Source organism: Astatotilapia calliptera, chromosome 2 (genome assembly GCF_964374335.1).
Source record: "Astatotilapia calliptera chromosome 2, fAstCal68.1, whole genome shotgun sequence".
Classification (NCBI taxonomy): domain Eukaryota; kingdom Metazoa; phylum Chordata; class Actinopteri; order Cichliformes; family Cichlidae; genus Astatotilapia; species Astatotilapia calliptera.
The window spans coordinates 21,740,391-21,767,056 of record NC_137423.1 but is presented as its reverse complement, the minus strand read 5'-3'; the positions used below and the strand labels follow the sequence as shown (position 1 = coordinate 21,767,056).

The 26,666-nt window shown below is 41.0% G+C and overlaps 1 protein-coding gene across 1 annotated transcript in view; it reads right to left on the bottom strand.

Annotated features, from left to right (window-relative positions):
• Positions 1 to 637: 637 nt before the first annotated feature.
• pigg (phosphatidylinositol glycan anchor biosynthesis class G (EMM blood group)) overlaps positions 638 to 26,666 on the bottom strand; it is an 83,789-nt gene continuing 57,760 nt past the window's right edge. The window contains exons 11-13 of the mRNA XM_026186932.2: positions 11,576 to 11,885; positions 7,781 to 7,944; positions 638 to 1,129 (exon numbers count right to left, since the gene is read on the bottom strand). Of these exons, the coding sequence (XP_026042717.2) occupies positions 907 to 1,129; positions 7,781 to 7,944; positions 11,576 to 11,885 (697 nt within the window). The 3' untranslated portion in view covers positions 638 to 906. The remainder of the gene's footprint in view (positions 1,130 to 7,780; positions 7,945 to 11,575; positions 11,886 to 26,666) is intronic.

Below are 26,666 nucleotides of genomic sequence, written 5' to 3'. Positions count from 1 at the left end.
TGCATGGAGGAATGGGCCAAAATACCAGCTACTGTGTGTGCAAACCTGGTAAAGACCTATAGTAAACGTTTGACCTCTGTTATTGCCAACAAAGGTTATGTTACAAAGTATTGAGTTGTATTTTTGTTATTGACCAAATACTTATTTTCCACCCTGATTTACGAATAAATTCTTTACAAATCCTACCATGTGGATTCATGGATTTTTTTTTCACATTCTGTCTCTCACAGTTGAAGTGTACCTCTGGTGCAAATTACTGACCTCTGTCATCATTTTAGGTGGGGGAACTTGCACAATCGGTGGCTGACTAAATACTTTTTTGCCCCACTGTATCTTTCTACGTAGCACTCTTAATTCTTATTCTCATGTATATATCTCATGTATATCTCATGCACATATCTTTCTTTCTACATAGCACTTTAATTCTTATTGTTTGCACTGAAGCACCGCAGCAAATTCCTAATGTTGTAAACCTCAACATCTGGCAATAAACCCATTCTGATTCTGATTCTGATTCTGATCAAGCTCTCCAGTGTAACATCAAAGTCATTCAATTAATCATGGAGTCAAAGCGCCTGTTGCTGCTCACTGTACACTCATCCCTGAGGTATGTAAAAAAAAAAAACCCTCTAAAATCTTTACATCATCTCATTTTTATTCATCCTCTTCAACACTTTTCTTTTTGGAAAAGAATTAAATATTTAAATATGCTTCTCAAAAATACATTAAAAGTGCATCCCCGAAGTATTTTTTGCAACAGAGTTCACAAACATCTATTCACATAATGTGAACAGAATTAACTTAGAGAGTGAAGGTGAGTACACTGTAGCGTGGATCAGGCTGAAAGTCCCACACAGTATAAGACCAAGTCTGATCCTTTAGGGGGGATTTTCAGTCTTTGGCTTCCTAAGACTTACTTGAGCTGGGGCTTTGTTCCATGGTGATGAAGAAGAGACAGACTCCTGCAGTCAGCAGGAGATGCATGGATTCGTACAGTAATTTGGGTGAAAAGACACTCCATATGAAGAGATGATAGCGCAGAACAGTTACCAGCACTATGTAGGCTGCGGCTGGCACAGACCTCAGCAGGGCCAAACAGTAGCAACCATGGCCGACTGCAACCGGGCTCCTGTGGAGAGGAAAAGGATTCATCAGAGAGGAAGATGCACTGCAGAGAGCAAAGCAGGCGACTGTACTGTGGATAATAGTCAAAACTTCCTGTGTAGAAAAGTTTTGATGTAAGCCAAGGTCATCCGAAGCTGCTTCATGTTTGTCGTGATGAAGTTGACTCGCTAAAAATGCAGATTGCTCAGTGATTCATAGCAGAGGCCACAATTTCGCATTTTTTCCTTTACACATGTACCCAGGAGAAGACTCTGATCCAATTATCTTGGCACAGTAATGCGGATTGCTGGCAAATTCTGATAAAGAAGTTAATGACTCTAAAACCTGCAAGATGGGATGGCGCGAGGAGATTAGGAGACGATGATGATGTAAAGCCAAACACGCACAGATATACAAAAGACTCGGTCTGTAATACACTGAAACACATGCGCCGGTTTGCTGAGGGATCTTCTTCATTACAGCAGGCAGAGTCCCAGCTGAGGGGGAGGAACTTTAAGTCTTTTCACAAGACAGGAAGGCAAACCAAAGGAGTAGGTGACATGCTAGGTAGACCGGTTAGCAGATGGATAGATAGAAACACACGAGTGGATCAAAGACTGACCAATACTGATAATCACGTTTTACGACTCAGTGGATAACAGAGAAAATAAAAGGCTTGTGTGTATCATTGTTACTGCACTTTCCTCAGTTGTGGAGGCAGAAATCATTTGAATAAACATTATTAAAATCTCCAAAAGCCACATCATGTTACTTAGTGGAAGCTAACATTTTCAGAAACTCAGTCTTTGTTTTGTAGAGTCTGAAGACGAAGTTCTTGGTGGAGGTGGAAGTGGTGGAGGTTGAAGAAAGCATACGTATGCATGCATGCATACGTACGTGTACATGTACATAACATTATGTAATTTAATTTAATTTTTTTAAATTTTCTATTTTATCTATTTCATTACACGGGCATTTTGTCGTACCACGGGGAAGAAATATTGCCGTTAAGTGCCTTCGTAAGTTGAATTTTTCGTTAAATGGGGTCTTCGTAAGCCGGGGTTCCACTGTATTCTAGAGTCAAATGCGAGGCCATCTGTCTGACAGCTAAAGCTTGGCCCACAGTGGGTCATGCAACAGGACAATGACTCCAAGCACAGCAGCAAATCTACACCAGAATGGCTGAACAAGAAAAGAATCAAGGAGCTGCAAAGGTCCAGTCAAAGTTCGGACATCGACCTGATGAAACGCTGTGGTGAGAACTTAAGAGAGCTGTGTATAAATGTATGGCTGTAAAGAAGAGCGGCACAAAATCCCTCCACAGTGATGTCAGAGGCTGATAAAGTCATACAGGAAACAATTACTTTAAGTTACTGCTGCGAAAGGTGGTTCTACAAGCTACTGAATCATGGGGTGTAGTTAGTTTTCACATGTCTGCACAGGACATTTCTTTTTCCCATGATCGTTGAGTATTTGATGACACTGTAAAGATGGAAGTACCTGAATTTAGACATATTAACTATCACACTTTACTGCTGCAAAGTGTCGCTGCTGTGACCTCCTCTTGACTTGGGTTGATTACTTTTAATTGGAAACACTAGGTTTGTAACAAGATTAAAATATCCTTGGTGTCATGTAATTATTGCATAAAAAAGGTGCAGAAAACTTCATCGCTGTAGTGAACTGCAAAGAAGCTACAGGCATGTTAGCCAAGCATTGTAGTGGGAATACACGCACAGTTTACCTGAGTGTTTGCTTGCATTACATTTAGCGTTGGTGTAAACAGCATGTGTATCAATATAGCCCGAGTGACTGCAGCTTCAGTAGCCTGCATTATGCATGATATGCTAATTAGCCATGTGCTCTTGCTTCTTATGCTTTTAGCTACACCAGCCTGATAAAAGCTTTACACACAAAGCTTGTGATGGACTGATGACTGGTGAAACCCTGTGTGTACAGACACATTTCAAACATCTCCAAAGTGACATAAACCACTTCTTTGGAAGTGAAAACAGCTACCACGACACTTGAAAACACCCATTATTGTCATTCAATCCAAACTGCTGGCATGCTAGATAGACTACAGTACGCACAGCCTGTCAACACTGAACTAAAAACTACCCCTGGAAGCTCTAATGGATATTTCCAGGCACTATAGATAATAATATGAACATATTCCTGCTTTTTAACATCACAGTAAGAGGTTGAGATGATATATTTAAATATGTCTGGTTGCTTTTGCTGCCCTAATGGACTCGTTTTTAAAACTATGACTGACAAAGTCTCTCAGATAGAGAGAAATGAAATTGGTGCATGTCATGTCACAGTAAAGTAGAAATATAAAGCTGCATAAAAAAAATGGGGAAATAGAAAACTGAACGCCACCATTCTCTGTTTGTGTTTGCTGTTACGCCTACTTCCACAGAGTTGCTCATATCAAAACATCTTGGGGTCTATTTCTGTGTGCTGCCTCATAGGCGACCTCTCAGGTGGGTCACGAGAACGCACAGACAGTCTGTGAAACCTGTGAACAATACCTATAAAAACTGACAGTTTACAAAATCGCTAAGGGTGTAACTAAGGCTCATTGTGCTAATGCTGTGAGAAACTAACTGTAACTGTTACCCAAGTTAACATGTTTATCTGCTTCACTCTTGGTGGGTGCGTTGCTGAGGACCAGAGTAAATCAGTGCCAAGTTTGAGGATTTTTTGGTAAATGGTTCTCATGTTTTGGCTAAAAGCTGCTCTCTGAGCAAAGCTGTGACCGTAGCCTGCTCCACTCTGTGTGCAAGGAAAGGGCCACAAATATATTTACAAGCATGTCTGTTTGGCTCCGTGTGTTAAACTCTAACCTAATTCTAACTTTACCCCTAATATCAGACCTAACCTTCAAAAAACACCTTCCTAACACTTCACTTTACAGTTTGTCTCGTTTTTAACTACAATCTATTTCAATAAATCATTTCACCTTAAAGCTCACGAGCATGCAGATGCTGAGAGACTGACACTTGTCACTCTTGCAAAGTGTCTTAGAAATAAATCAGCATGAATGTGCCTTATGCTGAATGAATGAAATCTCACAGATTACAAAACCTACAGTGGATTAAGACAAAGAAAAACACACTGTGTGTAAATAATGATTTAGTTTGATGTCATTACTCAGCAGATGAGGACTTCCAGTACAAGCCTCGTGTTCCAGCTGCTGACGCTGCAGAGTGAATTTTAAACTAACTGAGATTATTTTAGCGCCATTAGTCAGAGTACCTCTGAGCACCTATTAGAGGTAAGTCTTTTGTGGATGAGTGATGACAAGCAGGAAAAGTTTTTGCACTGGAATGCAGTGTGTGATGTTTACCATCAGCTGGGCGGTGTTAACCCCCTCCAGAGGCTGCAGCGTTCATTACAGCCTACATATGAAATTGATGGGTTTCCCACTTGGCTATTCAGAGGATAAAACCACAGTGAACATGGCGAGGCTGCCAGGCACCAAATCCCATAACTGGCTGCAATTACGCCGTCGATCTAAATGGAATTTACCGCCTGCTTTCATTGCTCCAGTTTAGGTTCAAGTTTACAACCGATCAATGCAGGTGCTGCGTTTGAACGGGCTTTCTCAGAAGCAACGTTTTCAGGAGCTATTTTCAACTTACTGTAAATGCAATAATTACAACTAGACATCTCAGGTATCATGCTTTTATTGGATCACGTAAAGTAATTTTCCTTTGCTGCTGTGCGTGTGTTTGTGTGATACTCGACTGCAGGATAAAATCAGTTTATGTTGATATTTCCGACCTATTTAGAGCACTTAGGGTGAGATTCCCGTGGATGTATGACCAGATGTTCTCCAAAAACACTGTGATGGACACTACGTGGCTTTTTTGTTGACACATCAGTACTAAACGAAAGGTCGAGACAAAACCGACCACAGTGCTGGACTACTGGATCACATTTTTCATTTTTATACCCCGCTGAAAGCAGCAAAAAGAAAAAAAAACAATTCAGAAGGATGGAACTTTTTAATCAAAGACCGTCTCAACTACTGAAATGTTAAACACAGCTTATTCAAATGTGGGATCAAGGACTATTAAGAATATAAATCATGTATGGGTATTTTCACCCTCTACAGTCTAATTTCTATGCATTCTTTTTGCCAACAAAATTCACACGTTTTATTACATAAAGTAAGATTTCTTTATATCTCAAGGCAGCAGACTTGCATATATATCTCCGCTTTTTAGTTGCTGGCATTATAACATAGGAGGCAGGCTAAAATGACTCCTTTTACACAAACAGTATCTTTTGTCTGCATTAAAATAGCATTTTAGTTTTGGCTCTATCAGCAGGGCAGCTGCTGCCCAGCCACAGACCTCATCACTCAGCGCTGTGCAGAGGCCTCACGCTGAGAGGAAGCGGTAGTTATTGGCTGCTTTCACACACATACAGCAGCCCAGCTACTGGCCCCTCTCCAGTGGAGGTCTACCGCAGGTTAAGCTGTTTACATGCATCTTTGATACCCTCCAAGGAACGCTCCTCGTTGCCACGAGTAAACTAATTAACATAGCATTTCTGCGCGCCAGCACTGTCCCACCCACAGGCTGAAAAAGTATGAAACAAACAAACAACAGTCAAAAGTAACTGTAATAGCGATGCTGGTGTGTGGCGGTGCTGGCACAGAGGGCACAAAAGACAGTGAGAGAGAGGAGTGTGTTTGAATTTGGTTATAACGCAGAGCGGCTGCGCCCAAAGCTTTAGCTGACATACCACGTTTCGAAGAGCACAAGTGCCTCTCCATCAGTGACACCTACCAATGTTCCAAATGTTTTCTCATGAATGGATTACAAACTGGGCGTCGTTTCAAACGTTCGGTTATATAAAAAGTGATTACAACAATGTTTTTATGCAACCCAGCTGACAGTGGAAACTTCGATCATGTAGGACTTACGTATAGAATTGCTGTGCATGACTTTGGATTATGGAATCGAAACGACTACCAGCTCGTCACAGACGCTGGATGCTTCAACCATTTATCCTTTTCTTTTAGCTATTCAGGTTACGGTCATGCCACCAGGAGCACATACAAGATCGAGCAATCCTTGAAGCCAAGAAGGGGGGAGCCTGGTTATGCTGGTGGTTTCTTCCTGTTTAAAGGGAGTTTTTCTTTCCCACTGTTGCCAAGTGACTGCTTACAGGGGGACTGTTGGGGTTTTCACTCTAATATTTATGGTCTTTACTGTGACTGTTAGGGCTATGCGATATAACCAAAATCTCATATCCCGATATGAGACATTTATCGTCCCGACAACGATATGTATCATAAAAATGTTACATTTTCTGTAAATTCTGTGAATCTCGGGCAACTCGACTTGGTTAAAGTGTTTTCAGCTGGGCGTGGTGTACCTGGAGTCGAGTGTTACATATGTTGAAACGGCCGCAGTTTTCTTTGAGTATTTATTACACAGCGTGCTGCAGGGAAACGCCTGTTCTGAGGTTTATTTTTTAGCACCTGACGGCTCTTTTTAGCTTTTCGTCCATAAACACTCTGCATACTATTTCAAGTGATTCAGTTCATTTTGAAAAATCTCAATAGGATCTTCAACTTTATTGTGAAAGTTTTATGTGGAAAATAAACAACCGTACAGCGGAGCCACGCGATGGTTTTACCGTCGTTGTTGCTAACGACAACGCTTAAAAACAACCGCTTGTCCGTCCGTAGTGTGGTTATATTAAATATAAGAGAAAGAGAGAAAGAAATTCTACAGTGACCATAAGAATGATGAAAAAATATTGCTGTAAACAGTTTATTTTGCGACACCACGAAACAAACGATGGCGTATGAAACGATAGATGTTTTCATATCATCATCCGATATATCTCGTTATATCAAACAGCCCTAGTGACTGTTGCTGGAAATTGGTGACACATAAATAACACTTGTTTTCTAAGCTTGGGACAAACAGTTCACACCAGGAAGGTTCCTGCAGTTCACTTCACTTTCATTTTATACACAAATCAATTAAAATGCAGTTACAATCATAATTACGCATAAAACAGTGATTTGTAAAATCCCCAAAAGCCATCCTGAGCTTGTAAACAGGGGTCGAGACATCACGATAAATATCATTTTTAATTCTGTATCCTAATACTAACATAAATCTTTAAAAGCACCTTGAAACTCCTAAAGTACAGTATAGAGATCCTAAAACAATACATCCAGACAGAGACACATGGGGAATAACAGTATAAATCCACTGGTGGGTGAATTTTAAATGGAAAGCTATGGAGAATATTTAAAAACCCTGAGTGATGCGGGGTTTTAGGAGTGAACATTTTTTAGTAGCAGCTGTCTTAAGCTCTGAGCGAGATGCTGATTTTTGTAGTGCTCTCTAGCTCGTTCCAAACCTGCATACCTCCAGTCACACTAAAAGTTTGCAATTTTTTTTTCTCTTTTGTGTGTTTACATAGCCAACCATTTACACACAGACATTCACAACTATGAAGAATTTTGAATTACCAGTTAATCTAGCCCCACTAACCACATCCCCTTAGACTGTGAAGCCAGAGTTCCTGGAGAACATGCAAACTCCACACTCCAGGACCTTCTTGCTGCGAGGCAATGATGCTAATCACCGTGCTAATCCAAAAACCAGTGAATAGTGGGTTTTAAATTGAAACTTACCGGTCTCTCTCCGAGCTAAGGTAGCAGACAAGGTGACACGTCCAGAGCAGCGGGCCTGCATAAGTGCTGAGCGCTGTTAAGAAGATGGCAGGTGCTTCTATGTAGCTTTCCAGTCCAACGAATCCAACTGAAATGTCGACAGTGGCTATGTTGTTGGAATTCCCCTGCAGGCGCACAAAGAAATCTTCTTCAAATAATTTACATTATATACAGACAAAAATAAGTAAACAAAGAACTGTGGATGTGCTTCAGAGCTCTAAAGAACTGGTGCTTTGCTTTATCATCATTACTGTGAGTTTCTGGCCACTTCCCAGCAGCCCAGTTGTTTGTTTTCCAGTCTCTGGCCAGAGCAGCGCACACAGCTCTCGGTCTGGAGCTGGACTTAGTAGCACTCAGACTACTGTATGCACCAGCAAACACATTTTATTTCTTTATTTGACAAAAAAGAAAGAAAAACAAAACACAGATTTCTGCCTTATTTAACTTTGCACCCAATTTTGAGCTTCTCTGGAACAAGATAAATATGTCTGCAGTAAACTGAAAATATAAAACTTTTGTTGTACTTTCTTTTCATCTCAGCCTTTAGAAGATATCATCACTGCAATGCAATCAGGATTTATAGCCCCAATCTTCTGGAAGTGCAAAATACAGTTACAAGGACAAAAAGACTTTGTTCAAATGAAAAAATATATATTTATTTATTACAAAAAAAGGGACACAACAAAAGTAATTGCTGTTCAAACTTATTAAGGTTTATAAAATCCCCCCAACACCACAGCATTCACACTTTTCCTGTAACTCAAGCCACTGACCTGCCCCTCTGTGCACAACAAGTGATAATAACATTTTAAACGGACGCTGTTTGTTGTGGCAGGTAAAGAAAATGAAGCCCAGATATCAACAGTGTCTCTCCTCTTAAAAGCAAATGTGATGACGGTCCGCAGACAACAACAAGCATCAAGTCAGCATTTGCCTCCCTCCTGTAAGCACATCTCCGATCACAGAGGAGGAAAACACTAACAGCTGGCTCCATTTTAAACAAACAGCAGACACCAGTGAGCAGGTTGGAGACTGCATATGGATATTTTCTGCTTGCTGGAATCCTGCTGCGATCTTTCAAATGTCATTTGGCACCATCAACAAATGTCTCACTTAAGAAAAAAAACCCCAAAAAGAACTGCAAGACGTGTTTTTTTATAGACAAGATTGATTCTCACAAGACAGTGTCGGAGAGTGTGGCTGGACTAATGCGGTTCCTTAATGGAGTCGATATCGAGGAGGAGCAGGCGGCACACTTTCACCCTTTCAAATTAAAAATGCTTACAGTGCGTGGTGAGTAGCAAGGTTTCGATCACCTGAATAAAAAATATGCGCTCTAAGTTGCTCTGTGTATTCAAGCCCACCTTTTAGTTCTGCTCTCTGATGAATCATGTTTTCCACAGAAGCAGAACTTGTCACTGCTCATGCGGCAACATTTGCACAAACTGGTTCATATCTGAAGAGTAAACACCGTCCTTGCTGCCTTGCTGACCATCTGGTTTTGGGTGATGGCGATAAATCCAGAGAAGAATCCGTCACTCCCAACGATCGAGACAGACGATATCACTTTATTTATTTATTGTAATGCTAGTGATGTCTGCCGCTGATGTTACCTGGAATACTTCCCATAATCCTCTTGTGTTTTCTAGCATTTGAATGCCAAAAGAGATGGACTTTAGAAACAAAAGCTTTCTGCCAAAAATCATAACAAATCTTTGGAAAACACAACAAAGCAACTCTGTTTCTAGACCGTTAATGTGTTACAGTTCAGACTCGGTGCACCGATCCTCTGTACTCACGGATTAGATTTTAATTGGACATAATTTTGGTTATTCTTCACATCCGCGAGCTTAACTTTTATACTGTACGTCGCTGCTTACAGTTCCATTATGGTTACAGCTGCGCCGAGAACGTTTTTGCTCAAATGCCTGTAATTACATGCCTCGATGCTTAGATGGGAAAATTGTCTGGTGGCGGTCTATTCCCGAGCCCATCACAGCATTAATGACCCGAGGGGTGATGAGGGTGATTAAATTGTTAACCACGTGGAGGTTTGCTGTTGACAACAATGCACAGTCGCTAATCAAATATCTGCGGTAGGTGGAAGTCGAATCAAAAGGTAGGTTTTCCTCTCCAGCCTTTGAGGAAGAGGCATCGTACATCCTCGGGAAGCGGCCGGTCCGGTTGGCCTTCATGGTAGAGCTGGATGAAAGTAATATGATTTATACACAAACACTTCCTCTGCCCAGAACAGCACCTATTACAGTATCTAGCACTTTATCAGTGGCGATAGCTTCCGTAAATGTTGCTACACTCTGTGACAGGGCGTTAAATTAGATGTCTTTTACAATCAAGACACTTGCTGACTGTTTTGTTCTTCACTGTGCTTCCTTTTGTATTTCTGGGAGGTGTGATTTTCGCACAGCGTCACACACGCATTCACTACTCAGCACAACAGTCAAAGTCAATTTGGAAAGGTGGGTAAGGTTTCTCAAGAAAACGTGTTTGGTGATATGCTCAAAGGAGACCTATTATGCTTTGTCTTATTTTCTTTTGTATATATAGCGCTCACATTAAACATGACCACAAATTTAGAGGAGGTCAAGCAATCCTTCGATCCAAGATCTCAGGCTTGGGATTGCTCAAGTGCTCTCTTCGTGATCTTAAGTGGGTTAAAAATGCTTGAGCTAACAAACTTGCAGACTAGCATTATGGACACTGTAGGCCCACATGTGGCAAACTCTGGGGGTAAAAAACAAACAAAGCCAACACAGAGGTGCCAAATACTTCTAGTGGACACTTTATGTTGGCTCTAAAAGCAAGTCAATCCCAAAAAACTCCCATTTTAAAAACCTTAGGTAGAACAATGAATGAGATGATGCAGTAGAACAATTTGGATCTGGCAGGATTTGTGATCCCTGACTAGACTGGGATCCAGAGGAAACAGGCACATATTGTTCTGCTGGGAGAGACTTTTGGGGCGACGTGCTTGGTTTGTAACAATGTTTAGGCACAAAGTAATCGCATTAATTCAAGAATCCATGTTTTCCCAACAGAGCTTTTCTTTTTTGTCTTTCGGCTGCTCCCTTTAGGGGTCTGCACAGCTGATCATCTACCTCCATTTCACCCTCTCCATAGCATCCACCTCTGTCACATCGACCCTCTGTATGTTCTTCTTCTGCAGGTCTTCCTCTTTCCCTCCTGCCTGGCAGCTCCATCTACAACATCCTTTATCCAGTATATCCAGCGTCCCTTCACTGCACACGTCCAATCTGTCTCAGGCTTGCCTCTCTTTACTTTGTCTCCAAACCGCCCCCTTGGTACTAATTTCTAATCCTGACCATCTCAGTCATTCCCAAAGTCCTCACACCTCCAGCTCCACCTCCTGTATTTTTGTCAGTGCCACCATCTCCAAACAATACATCACAGCAGGTCTCACTACCGCCTTGTAAACCTTTCCTTTCACTTGTCACTCTGCTTTAGTCACAAATCACCTCTGACACCCAATTCTTCGGCACACCTCTTGTGTCTGTTGCATTAAGCGATTGACCCCAGGTATTTAAATTCCCCCACCTTTACTACCTCTGCTCCTTCATTGCTTCACTGTTACACGTTTCAAAGAAGAAAACCAACAAAACAAAATAAAGAGTTGAATGTTTGAGGAGTTCAAATTCATGCAGATTCTACAAGACTGAATGCAAATTATACTTGTGCAGTATAATTTGATTTAAAAAGAATCAACTTTAACCAGCTTACCTGAAAGTAAAAGAAGGCCTGACCAAACCAGTAGTGCATGATGGTAGTCTGGGCGGCATCATAGTGGAGTTTCTTCCAGATAAACTGAGCCATGAGCGTCTGGATCAGCAGGCAGCAGCAGAGGACTGGCAGGTTGTGAGCACGGAAGAGCAGCGAAACCAACAAAACCAAGCCACTGTAAATCTCCCATAATCCCCTGCTCTTCAGTTTGGCATCTGCTGTGATGATCTGGGATCGCAACAGGTCCTTGGTGCCTGAGAAGAGGATCCCCAAAATGAAGACGTAAACAAAGCGAGCTTCCACCGTGCCCCTAAAAAACAGAAAGATCAAACACTGAGTCATTTGTTGCATGTGCAGGAAGCCTGAACTGAGTTTCTGTTAAACTTCTCATTCATCATTCAAGTAACTGTGGCGAGTGACTCTGGGATGTGTAACTATCCAAGTGTTTAGCAGTTAAAGATCAGGGGTTTGGGGGCAAGAGGAAAGGGAATGACTTAGATCTTATGTTGCAATAGGGTTTTTTTAAAAGTTCACCACTTTAATTAATTTCATATTCCTGTCTCTTGTTACACAGGATTCCTCACATTTCTGTGACTCATAACCCTCCCTTCATTCAGTATGCAGTATGTCAATGTAACATTAATTATTAAAGCTATGAGACTTGAAGACAGAACGAATCGCCGCAGGAAAACAGACTTCCTCGCCATCACGGTGTCTGTCGGGGTTCCCACATCGCTATAATTTGATGCTATTAACATACTTTGAGTACATTTTAAGGTCATGTGACATTTAATCTAAATTGTCCTTGTTTCGTGGAGCACTGGTGCGTGTAAGAAGCAAGCATACTGATGTTGCTGTTAAACACACTACTCCTGAAATTGGCTTGGTTATTTCACGACAGCTGATTTGTAATGGTAAAACATTTCTCAGGAATAATTTTCATCTTTCTTTTGCCAGTAATGACAAGGAAAAGTCCAAACTCAGAGATGAACTATACGGGTTGCCACAGTTACAAAACTCCTACTACTGTATATCAGGTTGACTTTTTCCCTGGGTCCTCACTGTTATCATCAGATGATATGTACTTCTGCTTTAAACACACAGATATGTAGCACACAGTGGTGGTTACACAGGTACGTCCATATGTCTCTTATTTAAAATCTAATAATGGTGCGATGGTGGTGTGAAGGGCAGACTTTGAACTTTAATCATGGGGTTTAAGGAAAGTATTTCATTAACCGTTTGGAAAATAGAGCCATTTTTATGCACAGTAACTCATTTTCAGAGGCTTAAAAGTATTTGAAGTTTTGACTGACAAGCATTTAATGAAGGGAATGTGTGAGGTGAGGCCTGCTCCCTTCATCTTTCATGACAAATTAAGTAGATAAAAGATCTGGAGTTGATTCCAAGTGTTGAACTTCCATTTGGTAGCTGCAACATTCAATATTATATAATGAAATAAATATGTCAATGCACCAAATAAACTTTATGAGACTTTATGCCATGTCCTTAAAAAGAATGAATGCATTTGTCAGCTCACCAAAAGATTTTGAGTGCAGATTCTTTCCTTGGTTAAGAAAAAACATTCAGAATATCACAAAATCTAGCCAAAAACACACCAGAGAAGGTAGATGCATCACTGTCAAAGTTTGCAACTAAGATGCCTTCACAAAAAAGTGCAAACCACTGGTTACACTCAGGCGATCGTGGCTCAAGAGTTGGCAGTTCGTCTTGTAATTGGAAGGTTGCCCGTTCGAGCCCCGGCTCGGACAGTCTCGGTCATTGTGTCCTTGGGCAAGACACTTCACCTACTGGTGATGGCCATGGGGCCGATGGCGTGATATGGCAGCCTCGCTTCTGTCAGTCTGCCCCAGGCAGCTGTGGCTACAACAGTAGCTGCCTCCACCAGTGAGTGAATGAATAGTGGTATTGTAAAGCGCTTTGAGGGTCTCGAAAAGCGCTATATAAATGCAATCCATTATTATTATTATTAACTCATTCACTGCCATTGACGTCTATAGCCGTCAATTGCAGTGAATGAGTCAATGGGTTTAACTCATTCACTGCCAATGGCTGGCAGTGAATGAGTTAAGAAGGCAAGATTAGGGTTTTCCAGAGAAAATGAAAAAATATGGAGAGATGAAACCATCAGTAAACTAGTGTTTATGCTATGCTGTCTGCTCAGATTCTGCGAAATGCTGTAAACCTGATAATGGGGGGCGACCATGGCGCTGGGGGTTGGGAAACGCATTTGTAACCGGAAGGTTGCCGGTTCGATCCCCCGGGCTCTCTGTCCTGGTCGTTGTGTCCTTGGGCAAGACACCAAGACACTTTACCCCACCGCCTACTGGTGTTGGCCATGGGGCCGATGGCGTGATATGGCAGCCTCGCTTCTGTCAGTCTGCCCCAGGGCAGCTGTGGCTACAACTGTAGCTGCCTCCACCAGTGTGTGAATGTGAGAGAATGAATAGTGCTATTGTAAAGCGCTATATAAATCCAATCCATTATTATTATTATTATTAATGATCCAAAGCACACTGTAAAAGAACCCGAGTATTTCAAACCAAAGAAATGAGATATTCTTTAAAAGCCAAGTTAGTAATCCGATTACAGCCCAATAGATCAGATTTTCAGATACAGGGAGTGCAGAATTATTAGGCAAGTTGTATTTTTGAGGAATAATTTTATTATTGAACAACAACCATGTTCTCAATGAACCCAAAAAACTCATTAATATCAAAGCTGAATGTTTTTGGAAGTAGTTTTTAGTTTGTTTTTAGTTTTAGCTATTTTGGGGGGATATCTGTGTGTGCAGGTGACTATTACTGTGCATAATTATTAGGCAACTTAACAAAAAACAAATATATACCCATTTCAATTATTTATTTTTACCTGTGAAACCAATATAACATCTCCACATTCACAAATATACATTTCTGACATTCAAAAACAAAACAAAAACAAATCAGCGACCAATATAGCCACCTTTCTTTGCAAGGACACTCAAAAGCCTGCCATCCATGGATTCTGTCAGTGTTTGATCTGTTCACCATCAACATTGCGTGCAGCAGCAACCACAGCCTCCCAGACACTGTTCAGAGAGGTGTACTGTTTTCCCTCCTTGTAAATCTCACATTTGATGATGGACCACAGGTTCTCAATGGGGTTCAGATCAGGTGAACAAGGTGGCCATGTCATTAGTTTTTCTTCTTTTATACCCTTTCTTGCCAGCCACGCTGTGGAGTACTTGGACGCGTGTGATGGAGCATTGTCCTGCATGAAAATCATGTTTTTCTTGAAGGATGCAGACTTCTTCCTGTACCACTGCTTGAAGAAGGTGTCTTCCAGAAACTGGCAGTAGGACTGGGAGTTGAGCTTGACTCCATCCTCAATCCGAAAAGGCCCCACAAGCTCATCTTTGATGATACCAGCCCAAACCAGTACTCCACCTCCACCTTACTGGCGTCTGAGTCGGACTGGAGCTCTCTGCCCTTTACCAATCCAGCCACGGGCCCATCCATCTGGCCCATCAAGACTCACTCTCATTTCATCAGTCCATAAAACCATAGAAAAACCAGTCTTGAGATATTTCTTGGCCCAGTCTTGACGTTTCAGCTTGCGTGTCTTGTTCAGTGGTGGTCGTCTTTCAGCCTTTCTTACCTTGGCCATGTCTCTGAGTATTGCACACCTTGTGCTTTTGGGCGCTCCAGTGATGTTGCAGCTCTGAAATATGGCCAAACTGGTGGCAAGTGGCACCTTGGCAGCTGCACGCTTGACTTTTCTCAGTTCATGGGCAGTTATTTTGCGCCTTGGTTTTTCCACACGCTTCTTGCGACCCTGTTGACTATTTTGAATGAAACGCTTGATTGTTCGATGATCACGCTTCAGAAGCTTTGCAATTTTGAGACTGCTGCATCCCTCTGCAAGATATCTCACTATTTTTGACTTTTCTGAGCCTGTCAAGTCCTTCTTTTGACCCATTTAGCCAAAGGAAAGGACGTTGCCTAATAATTATGCACACCTGATATAGGGTGTTGATGTCATTAGACCACACCCCTTCTCATTACAGAGATGCACATCACCTAATATGCTTAATTGGTAGTAGGCTTTCGAGCCTATACAGCTTGGAGTAAGACAACATGCATGAAGAGGATGATGTGGACAAAATACTCATTTGCCTAATAATTCTGCACTCCCTGTACTGAAGGCAAAACTGAAGGCAGTGAAGCCCACAAACAAGCTGACGGCAGCTAGAGTAAGGGCCTGACTGAGCATCAGCATTTGGTGAGGTTAACGGGTTCCAGACTGTCATCGACTCCAAAGGTTTTCCATCCAAACATTAAAAATCAATCCTTAACTTACGATACCGTAATCTTAGTGTACTAAGTAGGGCACCTATTACCTCCTAACTGTTAGGCCAATGTCAAAGAAACTTTGCATGAACAACTTCACGCGTATATTGATTTATTTATTATAAATTCCAATTCTTTGGCTTTTTCACATGAATTATGTTCATCTCATCATCGGTTTGCGTTTTTTCACGAGTCACCTTCGATATACATCGCACACATGTATGTTTAGAGTTAATTTGTCCAGTTAATTTGGAGCCACTGAAATTGCGGGACTGTGTATAAATGTGTGTAATTCCTAAACAGTTAAAACATTTGAGTCGTTGAATTAAATCTGAAAATCTGTCCTTTAATCAATTCTTGATTATTTGTGGTGCACAGAGACGATTCTCGATGACACCTTTTTATTTTTCATATTTCCCAGGGCCTGAAGTAAAGGTTTAGCCACCCTGTATGGTCAGATTGTTTTATTTTTGACTTGGTGCACTGGCGTAACTTTTTGGAAGCTCCTCTTGTACGGTTTTAGGATTGTTTATGGAGCCATGCTTATTTTTTTGACAGATGTTCTGGTTCTTCTGCACTTTTCTGATATTTAACTGAATCTATTCTGTCTCATAAATTAAGGCTTTTTTGATTTACCTTTCTAAATAAAAGCCTACATGCAGTTCTCTCAGACAGTTTTCTTTGTCTCCGATACCTCAACTTGACCTCCACCGTTCCTGTTAAGTACCATTTCTTACTTGTATTATGAACTCAGGAACTTGCTACTTCAAAACAATTTTCTTTCTTTTTGTAGCTTTCTCCAGCTTTGTGGGCATCAATTATTTCAATTTTCAAAGTGCTAAGCAGCTTCAACGAGGAGTCCATGGCTGCTGATTGTTGGGAAATGGCAGAGAAAGTATTAAGAAAGGTATGAAATTTGTATCGTCTGACCTTTCCTGTTAGATATTGTGAAAAATATATACCACATACTTTGTTTTTGACATTTTCACTCAAAAAAACTTTAAACCATGGACAAAATACACAAATCTTTTTCTATTTATCTTCTACTGACAGTCCTCTTTGTCCATTGCTTTGCATGTGGCATTTTCTCCATTTTCTGTCCTCTCTTTGCACTCGGGCTGTACCGGACTGACCCACCACTCTGGGACCTCTCTGTTTTTCTGGCCTAGCTATTAATGCCTCCAGGATATTCACCCGGTCCAAACAAAGGGTTGAAGTATAGAGGCTCCATATGCTGTGCAGAATGCTCCTCGAGACAAATGCGTGATTTGTGAAATGGAGCAACATCAGTAAAGCTGACTTACATTCTTGTTATTTTGAGCTTGCACCAGTGTTCTGAAGCAAAATTTTCCACGTGTTTGTTTTTTAACTTTACTTTCATAAAATGATACTCTGCTAAGAGTATGATGCCACGACATAAAATATAGCATCGAGTATACCGTGTAGTCTTTCTAAAACAAAACACTACACTGCATTAACCTCCTGTTTTCCCGTTTCATTTAGCTAATTATGATATGTTAAAATGGAAAGATTTCAACCTTCCTTCCTTCTCTATTCTGATTTTGATCCATGCCACCGTTTTCAGCTTCCCCTCTGTAGCCCTGTGACAGACTGGTGGTCTGGCCAGGGCGCACCCCGCCGCCTGCACCATGACAGCTGGGATCGGCTCAAGCGACCCTGAATTGGATAAGTGGAAGAAGATGGATGGATGGAAGTTTTCATCTTGGCAAAGATATAAGTTGTTTTGTTTAATTCAAGTTAAGTGAAGTCTAGCCTAAGCCTAACAGAAAATAAATACATCTTTCCTCTACATTGTTCCATTATAACTTTTAGCTTACACTCTAACCTCCTGTTTAAAATATTGTCACCACTGGATGCACTCTGTGTCTAAGAAATGAGGGTTTTAGTCAGTTTTAACTGTGTATTTTAAAACGTAATATTCAAATATAATCATCACTACATTAGGGCCAACATGACAGATACCACATTTGAAACGTGGACTGGTCAGGTGCTCACAGCCCACTCTTGTTTTCCTTTGAAGCTTTAAAAAGAAGTTATGGCTTAGAGAAGGTTCCTTCAGATATTTACAAATAAGGCTCCAGGTAAATGAAATCATTAATGAAGGGATGGCTAAAGCTGAAACGGTGTACTTCCTGACAGCTGAGAGACTCCAACCCAACCACGACCCTGAATTAGAAAAGTAGAAGAAGATAAATGGATCAATGGATCTTCTCAGCTCAGCAAAGACATAATATGTCACTTCAAGTTGAGTTTAATCTATCTAGCCTAAGTGAAATCTAAGAGATATTATACATGTAATCAATTAGATTACAATTTAATCTAAAATTGTAATCAAAAATGTATCTTGCTGTACTTAAAAAAAGTAATCTTTTGATACATAACTTGGGTCAGTGTCACTACTGGTAGCATGAGGTGACACCTGGACCCTACAGAGGTTGCACAGGTAATCCAACTAATCTAGGATGGCACATCAATGTCTCCCAGCACAGCATTAAGGATATTTCAGGAGACAGACAGTTACTGTAGGAGAGCTGGACAGGACCATCAGCAGGACCAGCATCTGCTATGGAGCTCAACTGTCATTTAGCATAAAACAACAGAACTGGGAGAGGCAACACTGGCACTCTGTGATTTTCACAGATGAGAGCAGGTTCAACCTGAGTGCATGTGACAGATGTGAAAGGGAGAAGCCTTGGTGAATGTTAAGCTGCCCGTAACATCGTTCAGGATGACGGGTTTGGTGGAAGGTCAGGTTTGGTTTGGGGAGGCATATCCATGGAGGGACACACAGACCTCTACTGGCTAGGCAACGACACCGTGAGTGCCATTAGGTCAGAAATCCTTTGACCCATTGTCAGACCCTAACGCCTGTCCGATGGGTCCTGGGTTCCTCCTGCTGCACAATAATGCCCGACTCATCTGGCAAGAGTCTGCAGGCAGTAACTGAAGAATGAATGAATTGATACCACTGACTGGCCCCCAAGCTCACCTAACCTAAATCCAACAGAACACCTCTGGGACATTATGTTTAGCTCCATCTGACGCCGACAGCTTGCACCTCAGACTGTCCAGGAGCTCAGTGATGCACTGGTCATTGGAACACATGATCTAAATATTCATTTATCTGCCAATTTATCAGATAACTAAGCTTAATTTGTCACTGGTGCATTCTCTTGTTCATTGAATCGTTGAAGTATTTTCAGCCTAACTTTATTGATATAAATGATTCTGACAAAAAAAAAAGAAGAAAAAAAATCAATCCCATCACAAACCACCACCAAAAAAAAGATTTCCCAGCACATAACACATTTTCCATTAAGGTCGCTCACACCCACACGTGCTTTCAATTACTATTTGGATTAGTAATAATAGTATAATAATTAGTAATAATTGCTAATGGGAGCTTTGAGCATGTTGAAATGTAGTGGAGCTGTGAACCAATAAGAAGGTTAATAGGGAAGGTAGTCCTACAGTGCGATATAAAACCAACATGAGTGGGGCAGATATCACTTAAGCACAGGCTGTCCACATGAACACTCACCCACCCACCCATTGTTTTATATGTGCTAAACAGTGAGCTCACTAAGTAGCAAATGTTAGTGTCACCACCTTAAAGTACTGATGTTACATAATTGTACCCATGGTTATTTAAGTACGAGTCACATGAACAAACATCGGAACCAAAGCACAACAACTGAGTTCATGGACACAACAGATTTGCTATTTTTCTATAAATCTGTACATCAGTAACTTTAATTTGGCTAAACTGTATCCACCTTCAGTAGCGTAGAAAGGGTTTGAGCCACACATTTCTTTTTATTTTGCTTCCAATGATCCAGAATTTCTTGCCTTTTTTTAATAGTGACATTAAGAGAATTTTTAGACAACACAGTGTAACAGTCATAATATTGTATTTTTGTACCAACAAGACGATTTCCAAAAGCTATGACCTGAAAACTGGTACATCCCAGCACGGTGTGCAGTGCGTCCTTAAAAAGTCGGAGGAAACTGGACAAGTTGAGGAGAAAGAAAACATCAGTGGCAGAGCTAAAAACTTATTTATAATAGATGAACAGTATGTGAAAGTTGTGGCCTCAAGATATAGGAAAACCCCGCTACCAGGCTCAGGGAGGGTCAGCCATGTGCCTCGACTGGTTGGAGGGAAAACAGAAGAGAGAAAAAGTGAGCTCTTAGAGGGACTAAAAACAAAAAGTAAACTACAGGAGAGCGAAGGCAAGAGTTCAGAAACATGCAGTAGCAGCACACACAGCACATGAGGAATGAAAAGATGAAAAAGAAGGAGAAATGATCATTGCCTCAGCCGGGGCCTGAGCTTATAGCATGACTAGAGGAGTGTTCACCTGATCCAACCCCAAGTAAGCGAGGGACTTATATCACTAACAGACCAACTGAAGTCTCAAATACAGCTCTGGTAGGTGTTCATTTAGTATTTTGGGGGTGATTTTTTTGTCCTGCTGCTCAGGGAGAGGAGAAAATGACACCCTGCATGACTATTGAGACATCTGAGGAGGCACTCCCAAGGCACTCTCAACAGGTAAGAAAACCATATTAGCTCCACATCTGAGGCTTCTGTTTGTTCTTTCTACAACAAGAGGCGGACTGCAGGGCTTATATCTGATGGTCTTGGCAGATGGATGTAGTGTGCAGCTTCTTTTGGTGTGTCACATGAATATATTATAGTCATCTCATATCATGAAGGGTGAGATTTTGAACTGCTGGCACTATATATGGTTACTTCAAATAGACCTACAGTCTGTGCAAACTCACACTGCTTACCAGAGGCAACCCAAGTGAAGCATGGGCTGTGCGTATGTGCTTTTTATATAGCCTGAAAACAAACCGCAAGCATGGGTTATTTGTCATTTTTATCCAACATTTTTTGTAGCTTGTCTCTTTAAGTTAACAAAAAAAGAGGACGCATGATAAGCGAGATTCAAAGGCAGACGAGGCCAGTAATGCATGCCCTGTGGTGCACGACGGTGAGTCTGGATGCAAAGTCTGAAGCTACCGCAAGGTTAAAAAAAAAAGGTTTCCACAAGCTCTTCTTCTTCTTCTTCTTCTAAAAGGCTAACTCCACAAAAACGCCTTTTCAAGCTATCAATAATTTATATACTGAAAAAGTCCCAAATTGAAGCTTTAAAGGAAAAGTGCTTTCGATTATGAAGGCAATTACATTTAGTCTAATTTCCATTTCAGGCATTCAGCATTTTCTCTTATCCAGAGAGACTTAAATGAAAAGATTTTCCCACTCACATCTGCTCTTTAATTAACTTACATTTATTAATATTTGCCCTAAAACAAGGACTAAGTAAATTAGCCTCATAAAACAAAAACAGGCAACAAAGAGTGGACAGAACTGTGACGCGAGTTGTTTTTTCTTCTACCCATTTCATAATAGATGAAGGAGAAATAAAGAGTATTAGGAGGTAATGAAGTTAAGAAAGCCACTGAATATTAAGGCAGTTACAGCCAGAGGGAAACTGAGACTTAATTTTGTTCTCTGCAAACATGTGAAGATTAACAGTCATTAGGATGGCGGTGCCTTGAATATTCTCACCTCTGGACCTTTTTGACATCAGATATCTTGAAAAGCACAGATGGAACTAAACACATTCATGACTCAGTTCCATGAAGTCTCCCAGTAAGCTGTGCTAACAATACCAGGAACTTCTATGGCTGAAAGGCAGCCTTATTAATGCGATCAAATCCATCTGTATTTTTCTTTGACAAGCCAAAATGGCTGTTGTGAATGAGCTCCATTCGCCTCCAAACAGCTGTATAATTTTCAGAATAATATCCACCATTTTTGCTTCTGATGATATTTCCAAACTGCAACAGCAGCTCAAAAAGCTCTTTGCACATTTAGAGAATCTCCTGCTGACAAGCACGGGTGTCTTCAGTTGAAGGCAATCGCTCAGTAAATGAACGTTTCTTTTGCAGCAGGATGCAGTCAAAGCCGCAAAAGTACGACAGGATAATAGCTGACCCTGAAGGAGCTGAGCAAGTATTGGAGATGTATTATTAATCAGGTTTTATGGAAACCTGTTCCAACAGAAGAAAGGAGCAGAGTAATATGCCCCATACAGCACTATTCCTTATTATTCACAACTCCCTTAACAATATGCCAGGCATTGTATTCATTATTATTTTATGCAGAGGAAAAGTGGAAAATCCTGGCCTGGATTTGATTTTACACGAGGACAGGGATGGATGTGAGCTGCCGGGTTGGCATAATAACTATCTAGCGTGGATGACAAACCTTTCATTCTGATGTACAGATGCAGGAAAATGTTTGTGAGCTCTCTGGAATTACCAGGATTCCTAAACTGATTAGAACACAAGGCCTGATTTTCATTTAAGCCACAAAATTCTAGATAAACACGATCTGACCAAACTAATGTTAAACAAACAGTGCAGAATCGTGGCAGAAGCTCTTTTAGCAGCAACAACTTTGATCCCAGAGACTGCTTGGGGAGACCTGCAAAACCACGAGGAGGAATTCTGGCCCAGTCCTCCCCACAAAACTGTTTCAGTTCTCACCAGTAACTCTGGGAGGTGTTGACTGAACTATCCAGGTCATGCTAACCATCTCAACTGAGAAAAGGTCAGCAGACTGAACTGCTTATTCTAAAGCTGATGTAGAATTCTGCAGTAAATCTATGTTGTAACTTGTGAACTAACTGGAGCCCCCTTTTAACACTACGCTGTAACCTTCCAAGTGCATGCATTAAAGCTGAGATAAGATCTTATATTGGTGTACTGTTTTTTTAACACGCATTTCAAACAAAGTGGTGTTCATTTTTACCTGAAATGCCAAATTCTGCATCATCGTGCTACAGAACATTGCAGCACATGTGTTGCACAACTTGAGGTGGTCTGAATTTGTTTATTAATCTATAAGTGTTCTGATTATAGACTCTCATGTCTAGCTCCTTAATGTTCCTGCTGCGGTGCTGTGAAAGTTTCTGTGTTCAAGGCACGGCTCTCCCCAATCAATCTTTCTAAAGAAGAGCAGACTTTGTCAGTAGCAAGACACTGTATGCTTTTATTTAGCGAGAGAGGCATCTTTACAACCCACGCTTTCAATCTCATCTCCTTAATTGGAATATGTGATTCTAACTAGCTTTTGGTCCCCCTCTCCTTTACAATGTCCCTTCACTTCATTGAGAATTGTGGACATTCATTGATGCACAGCTGTCTCTCGCCACAGCATTTCAATCAGTTGACTTTGACTGGACCAAAGCAGCAACTCAGTTCTCTTGCTTTTCAGCAAGTCTGTTGTAGAGTTGCTACTTTGGCTGATGGAAAGATGGCTTTGACGTTCTCCTGAACTCCTAATTGTTTTGGTATCTAGAGCAGTTCATGGTGGACTGCAAGGTGCCGAGATCCTGTGGCTGCAGAACAAACCCCAATCATCACCGCTCCACTGAGAGTCCTGTGAAAACTTTTCACATAAACATGCTGTTTGTTTCCCATCCTCAAACGATTACTCAGTGTATTCAATAAAGACTTGAAACAGCTGTTATCACTTATTCAGGTTGCATTTGTTTCTTATAACAAAGTCCAAATTCTTTGCAGAAATTCTATTAATTGTATAGAGTACTGTACAAAAGTCTTGAGCAGTGCTTAATTTCTTTAGGTTTAGTTTACACGGGGCCAGACTTGGAGTCTTGAGCAATGGTTCTTTGTCTGTCAATGTCTGATCATTTTCAGAGGAATGCTTTTTCTTTGACCTAGGAAATCATTCAAGCATAAAAAAGGCACATAAGTCAAGGGATGAACCAGTGTTGTGCTACAACATTAAATTGTATTTTTAGGCACTTGTACCTTTGTACCACAGTTGCAGCCTGTCATGAAAACACATTTGCTCCAATTTCTTTAAACGAATTTCCAAATGATGTCAAAGATAACACAGCTACACACCAACAATGAGATTTCCAAAGAGCTATTAAAAGAAAACTTGGCATATCTCAGCGTGATGTTCAGTGTGTCCTTAAAAAGTTTGAGGAAACTGAAGTGGAAGACAAAAGAAGACGTGGCAGGCATAAAAAACTACTATCTACTAGAGATGGACCGATCCGATATTACGTATCGGTCCGATCCTGACCTAAATTACTGGATCGGATATCGGAGAGGAATAAAAAATGTAATCCGATCCATTCAATATCACAAAAGCACCTCACAAACTTGCGACATAGCGTAACCCAGCTCATAAACTTAGCACGTCAGAGGAGTATGGTCTCGTGATAGAGTGGATGTGGCGTGCGGTCTGGTTCAGCATTTGGAGCCTCGCTACGTGCTTCCAAACCGGCATTTAATCTCCGAGAAAGGTATCCCAGAGAGAAGTAAAGCAAGTGTGCAAGTTCATCTCTGAATGTTTGTAAAGCATTCCCACCGAATGCTGGGAGCGACTCTCTCCCTCCCTCTCCTGCTGCTACTTCAATCATGAAACTGATCAATGATCAGCTGATCTGCTTTTCTGTCGCGACTCCGTCTCTCGTTTGTTTTTGGCCCACTTTGCGTTAGAAAAAGGAAACCAGCGGATAAACAACAGCAGCACGTTTAAGCTTGATAAACTGTTAATATTACTTTCTACACCAGGATCTTTTTCTACATAAAGATCCAGCTGACGTAACTGTGCAGGGGCGGGTCTAGCAAGGTTTAGCCAGGGGGGCCGATAGGGCATTAACAGGGAAAAGGGGGCACAAAGACATACTTTCCTTTCTAATTGTCATGTCTAGCTTTTAATAAATAATTATCTGAATCTTACAACCAAAGTTTCCATCTGATGTAAAATGTACAGACATCCATTATTGTATATAGTAACTATTAAGTCAAATTTATACCCTAGTAAGCTATAGTACTTTTTCCTTTGGGAAGGCACCATCTGTGCAGTCTGCAATTCTTTTGAAGAAAGATGTTGAATCTATTTAATCATTGTAGACAATTTTCTGATTTTTCAGATTTCTGTGCATTTTTTTTTTTACACTTGCATTAAATTACAGTCGATTACGTCAATTAAGCATTATAAAGCAGAGGGTGGGGGGTGGTTCCCTATTTTTTATTATTTTTTGCTGGGAGTTGGAACCCTATTAGTTAGGTTGCTTAATATTTCCACTAAGTACTCTTTGAAATACCAGAATAGGGAGGATGGTGTAGGTTTAAGTTTATTAGATTGATCAGTTTAGCTGATCTATGAAATATTTTGGGTGCAGTGTATCTTTTGCATACAGGTATAACAGAAAAGTTTTATTTTAGTTTAGTTTTTTAAACTTGAGTATGAACTTATACAAAATGCAGCAAGATATTTAAACAAAACATTTTATTGATTATAAAATATGCTATATCGGATTTATATTGGTATCGGCAGACATCCAAATGTATGATATCGTATCGGACATAAAAAAGTGGTATCGTGCCATCTCTACTATCTACTGCTGTAGATAGTAGAGATGGCACGATACCATGAACAGTATGTGAAAGTCATGTCCTTGAGAAACAGGAAAATCCAGCAAGACCCTGACACAATACCTGAGAGATGGAAAGCTGTCACCTAACTATGGTAAATGGTAAATGGCCTGTATTTATATAGCGCTTTACTAGTCCCTAAGGACCCCAAAGCGCTTTACATATCCAGTCACCCACCCATTCACACTCGCATTCACACACTGGTGATGGCAGCTACATTGTAGCCACAGCCACCCTGGGGCGCACTGACAGAGGCGAGGCTGCCGGACACTGGCGCCACCGGGCCCTCTGACCACCACCAGTAGGCAACGGGTGAAGTGTCTTGCCCAAGGACACAACGACCGAGACTGTCCAAGCTGGGGCTCGAACCAGCAACCTTCCGATTACAAGACGAACTCCCAACTCTTGAGCCACGATCGCCCCGTAACTACAACCACCTACAAAACACAGTGGAGGGTATGATATGGTTTGTAGCTGCATTTCAACCTTGTGGTGTTAAAGATCTTGTCAAAATTAATTAATGCAGAAAATTACAGATTATATTTTCTGCATTCATCTACGACGCAATACCATTTTTAAAGCATCTGATTGGCAACAGCTTGACTTTTCAGCATGACAATGATCCCAGACACACTGACAATGCAGTAAAAACATACCTGGATTGAAAAACACACAATGGAACAGATTGGCCTCCCCAGAGTCCAGACCTCAACATTGCTGAGGCAGTGTGGAATCATCTTGTCAGAGAACAGAACAAAAGGCAGAAACATCCAAAGAAGAGCTTTGAATGCCCTTCAAAAAAAATCCTGGAGACCTTTTAAAGAAATTGGAAGAGAACTTGCCCAATAAAGTTCAGGCTGTGCTTAAAAAGTATCAAATTTCACATTTCTAACAATTGAAAAAAACCCAGGGCTAATCTACATGACTCTGACACAATAACCATCTTCCTGAACCAAGAGGCACAAGAAAGTCTGAATACTGAAAGCCATCTTGTTTGCTCTGACATTTTCAAGGCAGACTGCGCAAACTGTCCTTGTTGTCTGAGCAATAAAGGCTCTATGTAATGTTTATATAATTTCCATAACTGCAGGCCCTTCAAAAAGTGTCTGCAGTGATTTTAAGAGTACCCTTATTATAGCATGTCATGCACAGTTTTTTGGTTGAAGACATGAATGAGGCTGATTTTAAGCATCAGATTCTTTAACTTTCCCAACTCTCATGGCATGAAT